At 34.8% G+C, this 17,235-nt stretch overlaps 3 protein-coding genes across 7 annotated transcripts; 1 reads left to right on the top strand and 2 right to left on the bottom strand.

Annotated features, from left to right (window-relative positions):
• Nucleotides 1–345: 345 nt before the first annotated feature.
• On the bottom strand, nucleotides 346–5,231 carry LOC130947259 (isoprenylcysteine alpha-carbonyl methylesterase ICME). The gene is made up of 11 exons (XM_057875926.1): nucleotides 4,417–5,231; nucleotides 3,385–3,461; nucleotides 3,216–3,285; nucleotides 3,036–3,116; nucleotides 2,796–2,870; nucleotides 2,318–2,419; nucleotides 2,011–2,151; nucleotides 1,723–1,788; nucleotides 1,480–1,623; nucleotides 1,077–1,167; nucleotides 346–959 (listed from the first exon to the last, which is right to left on the bottom strand). Exons 1-11 carry the CDS (start codon nucleotides 4,974–4,976, stop codon nucleotides 798–800), a joined length of 1,569 nt encoding a protein of 522 aa, XP_057731909.1. The 5' UTR covers nucleotides 4,977–5,231; the 3' UTR covers nucleotides 346–797.
• Nucleotides 5,232–7,170: 1,939 nt separating this feature from the next.
• On the bottom strand, nucleotides 7,171–8,357 carry LOC130975200 (uncharacterized). The gene is made up of 3 exons (XM_057900024.1): nucleotides 7,744–8,357; nucleotides 7,320–7,480; nucleotides 7,171–7,235 (listed from the first exon to the last, which is right to left on the bottom strand). Exons 1-3 carry the CDS (start codon nucleotides 8,355–8,357, stop codon nucleotides 7,171–7,173), a joined length of 840 nt encoding a protein of 279 aa, XP_057756007.1.
• A 2,347-nt stretch (nucleotides 8,358–10,704) lies between these two features.
• Nucleotides 10,705–16,701, top strand: LOC130940054 (pentatricopeptide repeat-containing protein At2g26790, mitochondrial). 5 transcript variants are annotated; one of them, XM_057868127.1, is made up of 7 exons: nucleotides 10,705–10,925; nucleotides 11,598–14,180; nucleotides 14,278–14,330; nucleotides 14,401–14,481; nucleotides 15,562–15,638; nucleotides 15,944–16,029; nucleotides 16,252–16,698. In XM_057868127.1, exon 2 carries the CDS (start codon nucleotides 11,657–11,659, stop codon nucleotides 14,108–14,110), a length of 2,454 nt encoding a protein of 817 aa, XP_057724110.1. In that variant the 5' UTR covers nucleotides 10,705–10,925; nucleotides 11,598–11,656; the 3' UTR covers nucleotides 14,111–14,180; nucleotides 14,278–14,330; nucleotides 14,401–14,481; nucleotides 15,562–15,638; nucleotides 15,944–16,029; nucleotides 16,252–16,698. The 5 variants fall into 5 exon arrangements, with proteins under 5 accessions (XP_057724110.1, XP_057724091.1, XP_057724096.1 ...); XM_057868108.1 differs by having other exon boundaries at nucleotides 16,116–16,697; XM_057868113.1 differs by lacking the exon at nucleotides 15,944–16,029 and having other exon boundaries at nucleotides 16,252–16,697.
• The last annotated feature ends 534 nt before the right edge of the window (nucleotides 16,702–17,235 follow it).

Below are 17,235 nucleotides of genomic sequence, written 5' to 3'. Positions count from 1 at the left end.
TAAAGCAGTATATTTTGGTTGATGATTTTAGTTTATTTTATCGTTCAAGTTTCTTGTTGCTTATAGTTTTGGAACTCTTCATGGGTGCTATCTTGGTAGGTGAAGAATGATAATTGATTTAGGTACTTATGATGTAGTCATTGCATCATTCTAATTTAGTTACAAAATATTATGCATGATTCATTTAATATTTTTCATTAAATAAAATATGAACTTCACTTAAACAAGCCTAAGTTAATATAATATGATATCTCACTTCATATATGTAAAAAAAATAGCTCATTGGCTCTTTTAATTTACATGATAATATATTACAAATCAAAAAACATTATTCAAATTAGGGTATGAGTAGACACAACACTTCAAAGATTTGATTCAGTTAGTGAAACAAAATATTAAATCCTCAAAATGATAACTATGATTTGGATTAAAGTTACAAGATAGAATTATAGAAATCTTCCCTCAACTATTTCATATTTGGGGGTTTCAATAATCTTGAAACCAATAGGGAGCTAATCCTATCTAATTGAGAAACAACCTAGGTTGTCATAACAATGGTTATTTACAAAAGAAGGGAGAACAAAATCAACTATGGAAGTTGTGCATTCGGCTTGCGTTTTCGTTTTCTATTTTTATTTTTAATATTTTCTGCTTTTAGAATTTTGTGAAGAAAAAAGAGAAAACAAGAGTGAAAACAGAAAACAATCATTTTTTTCCTTCACAAAATCCTGAAAACAGGAAACATTAGAAATAAAAACAAAATGAAAACACAAACTAATCAAATGAATGTTTGCTAGCTAGAAAGGACTAACAATATGAGCCAATTTCAACATGAATTCGGGTACGAGGCGTCTCCTTGGAGGAGCCAAGGCATCTTTGGCGCGTGCATCAGGATCGTTAGCATGAATGTAGCTGACAAGATCTTCGAACATGGCATCCGTGCCACCTCTCATCGGATCCTGAAAGGTACAGATCAGAAGCAGATCACATAAATGGTTATCTTGGAAACTGAAGGAAAATACTTGGCAAAGCTTGTCTGTGAAAATGCCGAAAGGTGGACTCGACCAGTCAGTTACCTGAAGAAACACATCTGTATGAGTCTTCCCTTCATAGAGAATTGCTTCAGCTTTGACTCCAAGTTTTTTAAGAGTTTCAGCAAATGATGTACTGTGAAAAACAATAGCAAATTCAGAAAGAAAATACTCAATTTCATAACTCAAAAGAAGCAAACAAGTAGTGATTAAGGGTGTGTATGGATCATCTTATTTTGCCCGAAAATCAATTTTTAGCTTTTTCTTTTAAATGAGCTTCATACAGCATTACAATTCTTTTAATTCGATCGAATTAGTCCGTTATCAAACATAAAAAAGAGTTGTAACATATAGCATATCTCGCGAATTCGATGGCTGCTGTTGAATTTGTATGTCTCTAATAGCTCGCAAACTTAAAACACCTTTTGAAAAAGGCTCAAGCTCAAACCTGGCATCTGATGGTATCGAATAATCTCCAGTGCCATGAAAAAGAACAATAGGAGGTAGCAAAGAAACAGCATTTGCCATGTTTGGATCTTGAACCATTACTTCTGGTGAAAAGCGTCGTAGGCCTTCCTCTCCTTCCATTATGCTGCAACATAAAAGGCATCATTCGAATCTCTAACATAACAAAAGCAGAGGGGTTCATGTTAAACATTTTAACTCACTTGAAAACTAATTAAGTACATACCTTAAAAATATGGAACGATAGAGACCTCTGTTATGGAAATGATCTACCAGATTAAACACATTATACCTGTTTAATGTAGAAAATAAAAAATAAACAAAAAAGATCAATGATGCAAATCTTAGTACTGAATTTATTGAAGATCATGGCGTTTAAGCAGAGGGAAGAAAGAAAGGACTGAATAAGACAATGAATAATACAAAGCCAACAATGATTCGACATAGTGTGCTGTGTTGATGAATGACAAACACTAATCTTTGTTTATAATAATGATTTTATAAAAGTACATACCCGCCGGACAATCCAAAATAAGCCTTGATCCGAGAAAGACTCCAGGAAATACCCTCTTCTTTGGCGGCCTCTTTGATTGCCTGCTCCACAATTGCACATGCGGCAATATGCGCCCCAGCTGACTGCCCCATTAGGTAAATTCTATACAGAAAAAGAGCCATGAAAAATGCATTTAACCATTTATGTCATTAGGTAAATTATATATCATAAAGCATACAACTCGCTGTGGAGAAGCGCCTCAACCCTCAAGAGTTGCTGGAACCAATCCAGTAACTTTGAACGAACTTTGGAATTATTTAACACTAACCTGTTAGGGTCACCACCATATTCTGCAATGTGATTGCACACAAATGAGATTCCTTCGGAAGCATCGGCTAGCATATCGCTCATGGTTCCCTGAGGAAAATTTCTGCAAGTAAAATGATATGTCAGGTAACAGTGAAACAGGAAGAATGAAGACATAGCAAGCATGATGTTGTGTTAAGGCGTAACATAGTTTTCTCCAAAAAGAAGAACAACATAGAAGAGTTCACATAGAATTCAGGAACCATTACAAGCATATAACTAATTTCTGGAAAGGCCAATTATTTTCATCATAATGAATAACACACAATGTTCTACAATTAATACCAAGTTATAGCAGGTCCTACAGAATCTTGGTATATCATGAAAAAGCTATTGAATCATTGGATAATGTATGATAAATTAGTAGCCATTAAAGCAACTGCATTACTGGAAAAGAAAAAAGAAATGGAGGAGATAACTTCGAAAGATTAATCCATCACCTGTAATCAATGCATGCCACAATGATATCTCTCTCTGATAACTGTTTTCCTAGAAGAGAACCCCATGCTTTGTAGCTGCAAAAATACAAGAACATCAAAACTTGAAAGAAATGAGTTGGTGTATATAACAATCTAAACACATGAACCCTTCCAAGAAGAAACCATAAAATTAGTAGAATTCAATAACTTAGAGATTAAACAGTTTAGTCAATATTTAAATGGAGCATGAACATCACATACCCAATAATCCAGGCTCCACCAGTAATAAATGCGACAACTGGTTTTGGACCATTGCTATTTTTTGGTAAATACAAGTCAAGCCTGTAAAAGATAACAAAAATAATTAATAAAACTTACATCACTTATTGAAATTTACAAATGCAAAAGGGGGGGGGGGGGGGGGGGGGATAAATAGCATACCGATTTCGTGGTTTATCTCCGTATACTATGCTTCTGCGTATCTGACTGGAGAAGAAATAGTAATAACCAACTAAAAACAAAAGAAAAAACACTTATGCTCCAATGATGATCATTATGAGACATACTAATGCATTCAAACAAGTATATATATATATTACTGAATTTAAACCTTGAATAACTCCTGGGAAAATCATAACTGCATAACAACCAAGTGCAAGGAATTGTATGATCCATTTGTAGCCTATCCTGAATAAAAATAGCAAATCAGAATGCATCGAAAACTTGTTATTTTAAAATATCTATGTCAAACAAACATTACAAAATATAGGTAATTAGTTAAACTCTCAAGTCTCAACCTAGCATTTTAACCATAACTTGTTAGCTATCAATTCACAATATTATAATTCCTAACAAGTATGAACTACTAAGTCAATGGAACTGCACAATAATCACTCATTCTAAGCAGAACCTGTGAAGTGTGAACTTATGAATACCATAACCTACTGAAAATAAGCGAACAAGACAAAAACCAATCATGCAAATTATAAAAAGTTTATAACGCTAATCAATACTCTAGTTCTGCCTTGGTACTCCATATGATAATACAAGCCTCGAAAACTTAGTTTATGGAAATCTCACAGTTCCAAATCTCAGTTTTCCTGCATATATGCTTCCAAGTATACAAACTCCCAAATCATGGAGACAAAATGCTTAAACATCATGCCAATTTTCCTTTTTCTTTTTTGATTTTTTGTTCAACACATGGACACAAATCCACTAGATCAATTCATTGACATGGACACACATTTAGTGATATAATTCCATACCCTTTAGATAGCAATTGCAACATATAACAGAGAAACAAGCACAATGGCTTTTCTCACCAAGGGAAACCTATCTACATCAATCAGACGCCACCATCACCACATCCTATCATTAACAATGCCAACCAACAAACCATTAAAATCTTAAATCCCTTTCAATCATTGGACTTAAAATGTTTATGGTTCCACATATGACCAACAGGATCAGCTACTATATCATTTTTTCTTTCAAATTATCGCCATTTCTTCAACTCATAAACCACATCCATAGACAATTCATCAAAATTCAAGTCCTTTTCAATGCAAATTCTACATATAACGAAAGAAAAACACACACAAACAAAACAATAGATTAGATTAAGATTTGAGAATCATACCCAAGGTATGCCAGCATCGTCAAGAAAAGCCTTGTCAATAGAAATGTTTCAGATGCAACATGCCTAACTTCCTCACCAATTGAAGAAGACGAAAACTTTCTACCACCACCACCACCACCGCGACGATCACCATCGACGGTTCTGATTTCATTTCCATTTCCCTTGCCATTGCCACCACCACCACCATCGGAGATCGAAGGAAACGAATCCTCACTCGCATTGCGCCTTCTCCTCTTCTGACCACCGTTGTTGAAGCTCGACGCCTTTGGAATGTTTGGCTTGGAGGGCATAACGGTCTTTACGTTGGTGACGTCATCTAAAGAAGAAGAAGAAGATGCTGATGAAGAACGTTGAAGGAGCCTTGCAGCAGCGTCATCGGTTTCAATTCCTTTCACCACCATTATTGTCGTTGCATTAACAGATGAAGAAGAAGAAGAAGAATAAGGAGAAGAATGAGTGCGACTTGGAATTGAAGAAATGGAAAATGGAGGTGAATGATCCAAAGCAATTGCACCCCTTTTGTTCTTCATAGATATCGGAAGAAGCGTCTTAGATGCCATTTTTATTTTTTTGGCTTTGTCTTTTCTATTTTTGGAGGGTTTATTTTTTGAAATTTTGTTTGGTTCGATTTGGGAATAATAATAATAATAATAATTAAAAAATAAGGGTTTTTACTTTTTTAGTCACAAAAAAAAAGAGAAGATGGAATTTTGGGGATAAGAGGAGGTTGGGACAACTGTTAATTGGGACAGTTGGGTTGTGAAATTCGAAGTGTTGAGAGAGAGAAATTTTAGGGTTCTGGGAAATTGGGGATTCTGAAGAATGAAGAAGGAAGAAGAAGGAGTTTACTTTGTTGACACTTGATTGGATTTCATTGCTGCCAATGTGGGGTCCACTTAAGTTTTTGAGTAAAAGACAATTGTAACAGATAACTACCTCTTTTTTGAGCTCTAACTTCTTTTTTTTTTAATTAAAAAAATTGCGTTAATAATTTCTTCTCCTTTAATACAGAAATTATTTTTGTTATGCTTGTATGGGTGATGTTTTGGCCAGATATTGGCTAAGGAGAAGAATTACCGGAGAGTGGAGGTCACCCTCAACACGCTAGGGGCGTGGTGCATTAGCTAGAGAGCGACGTGGCGTGCGCTCATTCAACACGCTAGGGGCGTGGTGAGTCACCACCCGTGGCGAGGTGCTTCCAAGACCGTGACGCCGCAGAGTTCTAATGCTGCTGACTCAGCACGTGGGGGGCGTGGTGCAGGCCTGCCTACATGCAGGGGCAGACCCCCTCCTCCGAGAACCAGCGCAAGTGTCCTCCATCATGCATATATATTGCTCACTCTTCTTCTCCCATGGCTACGCTTCAAACATAAAACAGAAAACAAGAGAGAAGGTAAGAAAGAAGTGTATCTGTGTAGGAGAATGTGAGTGATAGTGATTAGTATTGAGGAGTAGTAGTGAGTATTAGTGAGCTAAGTTTATACGGTAAAAAGAAAAAAGTTTTAGTTTAAGAGTTAAAAAAAATGATACGTAATTATTTGACGCCTGAAGAGCATATTATCAACTATTTGGATCATCCCATTTATGTAAGTTAGTAAATTTTAATTTTTTTCTGTGTTTAAAATGTATTTATATTTTATATGTATTTATATTTTTTAATATATATATATTTTGTAATGAAAATATTATTATTGTGTATATTTTATAAATATTTTATAAACATTTAATAATATTATAATAATTTTTATGAAATAAACCTTAACAAAAATAATTTCTGCTACTCCTTCCTTCGTAATATTTTATAAATATTTTACAAATATTTAATAATATTATAATAGTTTTTATAATATGTAATTTTTTAATATTTTTTAATTTTTGTTGTTATGAATATTAAAAGAATACGTTTATTAATAAATAAATATTATAATAAATAAAGAATTTAAATTTTTAATAAATAAATAAATAAATAGATAAGGTATGTTGAATATTTTAATAAATAAGATATTAAAATAAATATGTGAATGTTTATTAATATATTTATAAGGATTATTATTTAATTAATGTAACAGATATCTTTGTTGATGCAGCCTAACAGGAATTTGTTGGTGCGTAAACTGGATCCGTCACAGACGTGGAATCCGATGGTAGAGAACTACTTACGCGCCACGGGATTATACCACGTCTCTAGAATTGGAGTCATAAGAGGATTTTACCACATATTAGCTGCTTTGGTTGAAAGGTGGAGGCCTGAGACCCATACCTTTGTATTGCCGATCGGTGAGGTTACAGTGACATTAGAAGATGTCGCTAATATATTCGGCCTACCCATTGATGGAGAGCCTGTCAGTGGATGGACAGAATGCGATAGGCACAATGCGATAGGCACAATGTTCTGGTTCCCATCTTGTGCAACAGCAACTAGAAGTGTACCTTTGTATTTTTCGTATAGGTGTGTGTCGTCAACCTGAACTAGGGGCTTGCAATGCCTGAATGCCCTAATGCATGGATTGAAACTTCAAAATACACGTTGAAGTATTTTTACACCTTGCGCCTCCTCATTCCCGTTGTACAGTGGTCGTGTTTCTATTTGGACAACTGAACCAGGAATCTTCTACACCATGACCGAGAGCCACCATGGCAAGGCTTGGTAAGAATCATCCCAACCACCGAAAACGTTGGCTATGGACTTCTGCTTTGCCAACCAAGCCTTTCGGTAACTAATGGTATAGTTGAACCTTGACTGGACTTCCGCAATTATAGATTCACCTTGATTGACGGGTCCGTCTCGACCAATGGCCTTATAGCATCAGCAACTGTATCTGAGTCCAACTTAGAATGATCTTATGAAATCGTTCCCATCGTGCACGTGTGCCTACCGTTGTATCTTCGTATCTCCTAACAACCTTTTTTCCGTATCAAGCTTGCTCGGATAAGCCAGTCACATCCACGCCCGTACATCTTGCATTTTGCATAGAACATCTGTGGCTCAGACTCGTACACCTCATAGTCAACTCCTTTAGCAATAGTGAAACTTCTAATTGCTGCGACGACCGACTTTCTAGAACTGTATTTCATTCCAATCCGGAACTCCTCGTCCTCAGCATCCGCAACGCCAATGTCAACAAAATTAAAAAATAGTAAAAAAATTTAAAGTTAAAATTTAAAATACATATCTTTGCTACCATTTTAAGAATATTTAACTATTTTAATATTTGGTTCACCGGTTTTCCGATCGAACCGGCCGGTCCAGTCCGATTAAGACAACACTGTTTATTACTCATTGGAACTCATAAACAAACAAAAAATTATTATTTAGTCACCACATACCTATGTTTGTATATTCCGGAAACTCGGGGGGCATGCATAGCCTCGAGATCCAACTCACGCATAAAAGGTGGAACGTCCATCGGTTGACTACTCGACGGACCCATCACTACATTCTCTGCTGCTGCCTCAACTCCCACATTACCATCTTCATCTTCGTCGCCGGCCTCATAAGTGGCTTCGAAGTCATCTTCGCTGTCACTATTCATTCCTTGGTACACTGTAGCTCTATCATCATGTATATCTATATCATTCTGAACCGCCACTGCCTTTACAGTTTCAAAATCAATGTACACCTCAATCTGTGGGTGTCGCATCTGAGTCTGCCGGTGAATTTGAAACATCTTCTGCATACTCGCTTCATCAGTGATCGGCATGGCATCAAACTGTATTAGACCACCAAAAACCACAACCGGATTCCGGTACAGAATTTTGCTCACTCTCATTAACGTACCATTCTCCATGCTTTGACAGAGGCCGTTCTGCAGCTCCATTAATGTCATCGTGCATGGAACCACAAACGAAAACGGATTCTGGGACACAAACCTCACTCCCTCATGAGTATTACGTATTATCTCACCGTTGCGATACACCACCAAATTTGCGGTGCCCTCCATTACACCAACAACAGCCTCAAAGAATCCTCACAACACACTCAAATCTCACTCAATATGGAAAACATTCTCGAGCTCTACCTTATATAGAGCAGTGCACTTAACACGCCCCCCACGTGCTGCCTGCCTCAACCAATCACACTTTGACACGTGTCAGAACGCCCTTGCGTGCTGAGTCATCACGTCCCCCACGTATTGCATACTTGGACCAATCACTCCTCGCCATGTCAGCACGCCCCCCACGTGCTGATTCATCACGCCCCCACGTGCTGCACCTCCTGGCCAACCAAATTCTGACATGTCAGCACGCCCTCTGCGTGCTGACTCAGCATGCCCCCTGCGTGCTGCTTAGGTGGCTCAACCACAGCATGCCACCTAGCCTCCACGCCCCCACGTGTTGAAGGCACCACGCCCCCTGCGTGTTACCCCTTTATCTGACACGTCTATCTATTTGTAATACACCCAATTACTCTATTTTAAACCAATACACCAAAATGTTTTTCATATTTAAATTAATGAGCCCCTTTAATATTCTAGAAATTGTAAAATAGGATGTATTGGAAATTCTAAAAAATTACACAAATATCAATTTATATGATGTTTGCATTAGTTGATGACATTGTTTCAATTTTTTACTTAAAAGCTTCTTATTATATTGATAAATTTGTGCTTTTTATTACTCTTATCAAGTGAGTATAGATATAACTTCATACTATTATTATTATGAAACATTAAGTTTGAGAACTTAAATGATATAAATTATTTTGTATAATATTTTATCATTTAAGTGAACAATTTTTTTTCCGTGCAAGAAGTGAACATTTATTTCAAAGTCCTTCGCCCATACGCTTTAGTAGCATGATTAAAATATTAAATAATTTATAAATAGACTTAGATATCCAATAATAATTTTTAACATACTTGCAAGAAACATGTATGGATAAAATACAGCTTGGCCATTGCTTATGGGAGCATGCATCTGTCTGTGCATTGATGATTGATCCATAGCAGTTTGCAAGCTGGAATTGCTTATTTGTTTTTTGCTTCTATTAGGCCTCACCCTTGATTTTATCTATCTATATAATTTTACGTTCATGTTAATAATTATTAAAAAATAACTATTAAATCAGTTATTTATATAAAATATTTATTAAAATATAAAATATATATTAAAAAATAATTAAATAATATATATATTTATATATAAATATATTAATAATTAATTTATATATATACGATTTTTTAATTAATCTTAATATAAAATTATATATAAACAAAAAATTATTTACTAAATCAGTTATTTGTGTATAAATATATATTATTTAATATAATTTTAATATATATTTTATATTTTATGTAATTTATACAAACAATTGATTTTATAAAATTTTTTACACGTAACATAATTATTTTAATATAATAATTTAATTTTAAAGGTATTAACTAAGAGATAAAATATTTATGAATGAATATTCATTTCGATCTTTGATAATTTTTTGAATGACTATGAGATTTCTAAGAAAAAATATCTATTTTGTCTTTTAATATTTAATTTTGTGAGACTAATTAGTCCTTTTATCAATTATTAAACATACTTATGTGATATGTTAATCATTAATAAATTATTTATTTAATTTTTATAAATAAAAATAATTTAAAAATTACTAATATTTATTAATTTTTAGTTAATATATTTAAAAAAGATAACAACAAAAAATTAAACGATTTTGACAATTATCTTTAAAAGATAACAGAGACTTTTAATAAAAAAATTATTAATTATAATTGACTTTTAATAAATAAATTAACAGTTTAATATGTTATTTAAATTTATTTTATTAATATAAAAAAATATTAATAAAAAAAACTAATTAGTATCGTAGAAATAAATATTTAAGAGACGAAAAGAGTATTTTTTTTTCTTCATTTAATAGTTTCAAAATGAAAACACAAATTAAAGAGTAAAGACATGTTAGCTCTTATCAATATTTTTCTTTTTTTGACGTATCAATAATTCAAGTAGAAGCATTAACACTATGAATTCGGCCTTTTTTTGGGTCATTCAAAATGGGCCTCATGACGTTTTTGGTCAGGAGGCTTTGTGATTATTAATTGTTTAAAATTTAGTGTTGTGCCTATCAAAACTTGATCGAAACTCAGGTACAATTAACAGCTCTCGACTATTAATTTCATGTAAATAGACTGCATCTCAAAATTTTTGCTTTCTTTTACCGAACAAAAAAAACTTTTGCTTTCTTAACAAAAAAGGAAACAGAGGCATTAGTTTCTTTAGGAAGTGTAAAGAAGTAAACTCAAGTTATTAGTTAGGATAATATTAGAATTTCACATATTTTAATTAATTAATAAATTAATTTGTAATGAAGGGGTCCGTTTTCCCTAACCTTGCGAAAAAACCCGTTAAAGCCTCTCACAACTAGTCCCAGCTGTCGCCGTCACCGCCGCCGCCTCTCCGGTTTGCCGCCGCATCCGCTGCCGCGCTCGTTTCTCGTTCTTCTGTTCTATATGCAAGATTCGAATCTGTTTCTGTGCTGCTTCCGTTCTTCCACTTCCGTACGCTGCTCTGCTTCCTCTTTTTTGCTACTTAGCTTTTAGCTGATAATGAATTTGTTGTTGCTTCTGCTATAAGTGAATCTTTGCAGTGCATTATTGAATTATAGCTGCTATAAGTGTTGTTGTTGCTTCTAATTTAGTTATTTATTGTTGCTGCTGCTGCTGATAATTTTTATTTATACCAATTCCTATGAATCTGAACTTGTTCTAAAGGTTAAACTATGTATGCTTGTTAAAGAAAATTGGATTAGGCATTGATAATAGAGCCAAGAAGTAGTATATTTGGAACATTAGGCAAGAAAAGAAACAAAAAATCATTGGATTATTTTGCACTAGCTTAGTGTCAGCATAGGATTTTGTATTGTATGATTATCGTTGAAGCACGTTTTATGGTGTAAAGCCAAAAATTGAGGTTGTACAAACTTTTGATTCATTCTATAGATGGTGTTATGGCAATTGAGTATGATCAAGTTTTGCTGTTAGATTGCTGTATTAGAACTAATACTACATACCAGAATATCTTTAACTTGCAGTGTGCAATTTGATATTTATTTCTTCTTGCCATGTTTGACATCTAGTGTCTAGTCCAGTTTTTGGAAGCTAGGTTTCCCTAACCAGCTACTCTTAATACCTGGTGCTTTGTCTCTCTCTCTCTCTCTCTCTCTGCCACAGTTTTGTTTGTGCGATCAAAACGGAGTTTTGTTGTTGGCGTTGCTCAATATTAATCTTCCATGTGGCTTAGCTTCAAGTTCCCCATCATCAAGTTCACTCACAGCTCCAAGTTCAAATTCAAGTTTGCTTCAACTGCTGCACTTGCACACTTCAATGTTTCACACACCAATTTCAGTGAAAGTGAGGATTCTTCTTCCTCATCATCTTCTTCTTATTGTAGCAGCAATAACATCACCAACGACAACATAAAAGAAGAAAGTTTTCACATTGTGAAAAGTTTGCAGAACGATCCTTCTCTTGCTTTTTCACTCTTCACTCAACTGAAGCAACAACAATTTGTGGGGTTCCCTGAGAACATTTCAACCTATGCAGCAATCATCAGGATTTTCTGCTACTGGGGCTTGAATAGAAGGTTGGATTCCGTGTTCCATGATCTTATTGCACTGTCTAAACAGCACCCTTCATTTGAAATCCATGACTTGTTTGAGTTACTAGTGGATGATGGTGGTGTTAATGGTGGGAATCACAATTACATGCTTAGAGCAATTGATGTGTATCTTAAAGCTTGTGTTGTTCTTAAAATGTTTGACAAGGCCATTGATTTCTTGTTCCGAACTAGGAGGCACGGTGTTGTGCCGAATATCCTTACTTGTAACTTTCTTATAAATAGGATGGTTGAGAATGGTAAGGTTGATATGGCGTTGGCAATTTATAGGCAACTCAAGAGACTTGGTTTGTGTCCTAATCATTACACTTACGGTATTGTGATAAAGGCATTCTGTAAGAAGTGTGAACTGAAAGAGGCAGCTTATGTGTTCAAGGAGATGGAAAAAGCCGGGGTAAGGCCTCATTCGTATTGTTACACGGCTTATATTGAGGGGCTTTGCAAGAATATGAGGTCTGATTTGGGATATGAAGTTCTCCAAGCATGTAGAAGGGAGAATGTGCCTGTAGACCTTTATGCTTACATAGTCGTTGTCCGGGGTTTTTGTAGTGAGATGAAGTTGGATGAAGCCGAGAGGGTGTATTTAGATATGGAAAAGAAGGGGTTGGTTTGTCAGGTGGATGTTTATTCACCATTGATCTATGGGTACTGTAAAAGTCATAATCTGCTTAAAGCTTTAGCCCTACATGAAGCCATGCTTTCAAGAGGTATAAAAACAAATTGTGTGATTGTTAGCTACCTCCTCCAGTGCTTGGTTGAGATGGGCCTTACTATGGAGGTGGTTGAGCTGTTCAAAGAATTGAAGGAATCAGGCATGTTTCTTGATGGGGTGGCCTACAACATTGTATTCAGCGCTTTGTGTAAGTTGGAGAAAGTGGACGATGCAGTGGACATGGTGGAAGACATGAAAGCTAAGCGTATGGTTTTAGATATTAAGCACTATACAACCCTTATAAATGGATACTTCCTTCGGGGTAAACTTGTTGATGCCTTTGCTATGTTCAAAGAAATGAAAGAGAAAGGTTTGAAGCCTGATATTGTCACATATAATGTAATTGCTGCTGGTTTGTCTAGAAACGGCCAGGCTCATGATGCAATTGACCTTTTGGACTATATGGAGACTCAAGGTGTGAAGCCAAACTCCATTACACACAAGATGATCATCGAAGGTTTATGTTCAGCGGGGAAGGTAGTGGAAGCCGAGGCATATTTTAACAGCTTGGAAGATAGGAGCATTGAAGTCTATTCTGCCATGGTGAATGGCTACTGTGAAGCAAACCTTATCGGAAAATCCTATGAACTATTCCTTAATCTGTCAAACCAAGGAGATATTTCTAAAGAAGGTTCCTGTTTTAAGCTACTTGATAAACTCTGCATGGCAGGTGACATCCACAAAGCTATTATGCTGCTAGATACAATGTTGGCTCTTGACGTGGAACCTAGCAAAATAATGTATTCTAAAGTAATAGCTGCTATGTGCCATGATGGGAAATTGGAATATGCTCGTTCTTTGTTTGATTTTTTCATCAAGAAAGGATTTATGCCTGATGTAATAACTTACACAATTATGATAAATACATATTGTAGGATGAACTACTTGAAAGAGGCCCATGAACTCTTTGAGGATATGAAGAGAAAAGGGATAAAACCTGATGTCCTTACGTATACAGTTCTACTTGATGGGAACTTGAAAGCAAATTTAAGAAGGCATTTCTTGTCTCCAAGTGGAAAAAGAACAGGGGACGTTTCTTCTCTCTGGACGGAGATGCAGAAAATGGAAATAACTCCAGATGTTGTTAGTTACACTGTGTTGATTGATGGTCAAATAAGGGCGGCTAACTTTCAAGATGCTATTAGCCTCTTCGATGAAATGGTTGACAGAGGATTACAACCAGATACTGTAACATATAGTGCTATGATTTCTGGCTTTTGTATCCGAGGGCACATGGAGAAAGCTCATACACTGCTTAAGGAAATGTCTTCCAAAGGAATGACACCAGGATCTGATCTCATCTCGGCTTTTAAACGTGGTATTGTGAAAGCTAGAAAGGTTCAATTTCGAAAGTAATCAATCAGTATAGACGGTTTGAGCTTCCGTTTGTCCGAAGTCTTAAAGTATATCAAGTAAATACCCAAAGGTGAAGTAAAGTCCAATATGCTGTTAAGTAATTTGTGAAGACTTACTGAATTATAGTTGTTTGATTATTGACCAAGAGATTGTGTTTGCTTATACAGGTTTGAAAGAGAAAATCCTTTTGATTTGATTACTAGGAAGTTGTTGTGCATAGGTATGGATCTACAGTATATGAGTTAGAATGACATGTAATTATGAAACAATTGACACAGTGTTTTGTGCAGTACATCGTTCACGGAAAATTCTTAAGAAAGTTGCAGTCAAAGTTGAATCAGGTGAAGACTAATGCAAATATGTTTCTTCAGGTAATTGATTAGTCTACTTTTCATTTGGGAGTATAAGGTTTCTCCTTTAATAACCGAAACTACAGTGACCACAGAATTTTGTACTACTTTTTTACAATAAATTGACTATGGACTTTGCTCCATACGTAGAGAGGCTGTTTTGATATTTGAACTTGTGATCTAGACAAAAACTTTACCACTCCACCCAAGATTATTGGAAAGAATTAGGAATATATAAATCTTCAAGAAAAAAGAAAAGAAAATTGCATTTAACTTGTTTAGTCCTTGGCAACTTTCATCTGCACTTCCAAAATTTTATGTTTACCTCAAGAAGTTGTTTGGCCCCTTGTATCTGGTGCTATTATTAAGTGTAAAGCCAAAGTTGAGCTTTCTCAATAGGAACTATGAAGATTAGTGCATTATCTAATTTCATTATATCTCTACTCTTTTTTCTTTGTCAATTAGAGATTCCTTGTGCACCCTATCTAACACCTTGTTTTTATTCTTTTGTTACTAGCAAACTATTATAGCATCTAACTAAAAAGGCTCATCAATTAACGGCTTAGCTGCAGTCAACATTATCTCTCACCCATTATCACATGCTAATTTTTATGATAACAAATTTTCCCTTGGATGAGTTCTTTGTGTAATTTTAATCAACTGTATGAAAAGGAGACACCTTTTCTTCATATGGCATTTGGGTCTACCGAGTTTAAAGTGCTAGTAAGGATGTTTGTGATTACACTCGTATCTATAGATCTATAGATATGTGTTTGTCAGTAATAGCTTCCCATGCTTTTCGTTCCTTGCTTTAATATTGAAGTTTGAATCCCATGCAAACACAGTTCAAAGTTCAAACTCCTAACCAAATTAAGCTATCAATTTCAAAAATATCTAAAATGAGTAGCCTAACTTTATGTTGTTTAATGGAGTATTAAAATGAAAGTTAATGTAAACATTTTGTTGGATCTCTTGACATGACCAAAAACCATAAAATCATCTGGATCATTGTACAAAATATTATTGCTTACTACCAAAAAGCCATTAATTACCATATTTAAAATTTGTCCTATTTCGATACTTTGTTATTTTCTTTTGCAGGCTTGTGTTGTATTTTCCTTAAAACAATGGTCCAAGACCATTTGTTGCTATAGTTACTGATTTCGCTGGATTATCAGGTATGTAATGTACATGTACATGCTGCATTTTCAAAAGTGCTTTTTGTTCTGTGTGAAATGGAAAGATTGGCTCACCTTATCAATACCTATATTGAACACAACACGTGGAAACCAATTAAGATCAGTAGGAATGATCCTAATTTACCTCACATGTGCTTTTCAAATGATATTATTATGTTTGTCATTGTCACTTATGAGCAAGTTAACATTATCAAAAGTATGCTAGAGATTGTTCTGCAATGATTCTATTAAGAAAATTAATTCAAAGTCAGTCTTGCATTTTCTTTTTCTGGTAATGTCTCTAGTCAGCTAAGACAAGATTTGAGCGCTCGAAGCTTGAGCACCTTAAGGATTATTTTACCAAGGAGATTTTAAACCACGGCTAGACACGGTAGGAACCTTATTTTCTCTCTTGCGTGCTGTCGTCGTCGAGAATAATACCAAATTACTAGTCCTCTTCGTAAAATTGCACTGCAGGGTCATATCTTTGGCTAAGGACTATGTTAGATATCACAAGGGAAGTTTCATTTTGGCTTGGATGTAAATTTAGGATCTTGTTTGGTAAACAAAGCAAAGCTGTGGAGTATTTATTAGGGTTTGTGTATTTTTGTAGAAACATGGACCATAGGTCTTGTGGTGACGCCGCGAGCAATCTAGGGCTACACAGTGTCTCGTCTGACTATAAAGGGAATTAGCCGACGATGGAGAGTTGTAGGTGGATGCAAACCTTATGCCGGGAAGCTAACACGCACGTGGACGAGTTGGCTAGTTTGGGTCATGGTCTGCCTAAATGTATCTCCATTTTCGGAGTAATTTTTTGTTGTTAGTAACCATGGAAGAGCAATTGTTACACCCTTTCTTTTTCCCCACATAATTTCTGAGTATTATGTAGGTTTCACCCACATTTTTTATGGTCATTATTCCTTGCGAAGGAAGAATCACTCTCTGTTGATGAGTGTACAATAAATTTTCCATAAAATTCTTAGGAATATATAAGCTAAAAATTTGTAATGTGATTTACTTAATTCTTTTGTCAAATATTATTTATCTTTGTTGTATCTAAGTAGTGATTAAACATTTTAATATTTTGTTCCATCAATATCCATCAAGTCAATATTTAAAATTCAAGTAATGCAAGACATACAAGTGGTTTTTAACCAATTCTCCAACTAAATTTTGCTTTTTAATACTATGGCACTTGATGAATATAAATGGATCAAAATTAAATAAATAATTATGTTCTCATTTTAGCTTATACAAGAAAAAATAAAATAAAATTTCAAAGCTATGTAGGAAATTCGTTCTATGAAAAAAAGAATTCCCATCTCTAAATCGTACAATATATATAAAGATTAGAAAAATTTTAGCCAAAAAAGAAAAAAGAAGAAAAGGAAAAAGAGAAAGGATATATTTACATATATAAAGATCATTGTCACACACTCAAGTATTGTTTTTAGCGTCTGCCGAAAGAGATCAATCATTGACTTTGACTCAAATGCTTTATTATCTTTTTTGTAAGCACTAATTGCTACTAGTGGCATAACTCTTCCATGATCATGCATTGGTGGTTATATATTTAACCTAGAAAAAGGTGGGG

This window comes from Arachis stenosperma, chromosome 1 (assembly GCF_014773155.1).
Source record: "Arachis stenosperma cultivar V10309 chromosome 1, arast.V10309.gnm1.PFL2, whole genome shotgun sequence".
Lineage (NCBI taxonomy): Eukaryota > Viridiplantae > Streptophyta > Magnoliopsida > Fabales > Fabaceae > Arachis > Arachis stenosperma.
Note: the sequence above shows the minus strand (reverse complement) of the source record. Positions and strands in the feature narration are given on the sequence as shown.

What these genes read in the sequence shown, in the direction of transcription:
- LOC130947259 (XM_057875926.1), bottom strand. Translation starts at nt 4,976, where the DNA reads ATGGCATCTAAGACGCTTCTTCCGATATCTATGAAGAACAAAAGGGGT. An exon ending in GGAGATAAACCACGAAATCG is followed by an intron (nt 3,117 to 3,215) that starts GTATGCTATTTA and finishes TATCTTTTACAG; the next exon opens with GCTTGACTTGTATTTACCAA. An exon ending in TCGATACCATCAGATGCCAG is followed by an intron (nt 1,168 to 1,479) that starts GTTTGAGCTTGA and finishes TGTTTTTCACAG; the next exon opens with TACATCATTTGCTGAAACTC.
- LOC130975200 (XM_057900024.1), bottom strand. Translation starts at nt 8,357, where the DNA reads ATGGAGGGCACCGCAAATTTGGTGGTGTATCGCAACGGTGAGATAATA. An exon ending in TCCGGAATATACAAACATAG is followed by an intron (nt 7,481 to 7,743) that starts GTATGTGGTGAC and finishes AATGAAATACAG; the next exon opens with TTCTAGAAAGTCGGTCGTCG. An exon ending in AAGCTTGATACGGAAAAAAG is followed by an intron (nt 7,236 to 7,319) that starts GTTGTTAGGAGA and finishes AGTTGGACTCAG; the next exon opens with ATACAGTTGCTGATGCTATA.
- LOC130940054 (XM_057868120.1), top strand. Translation starts at nt 11,657, where the DNA reads ATGTGGCTTAGCTTCAAGTTCCCCATCATCAAGTTCACTCACAGCTCC.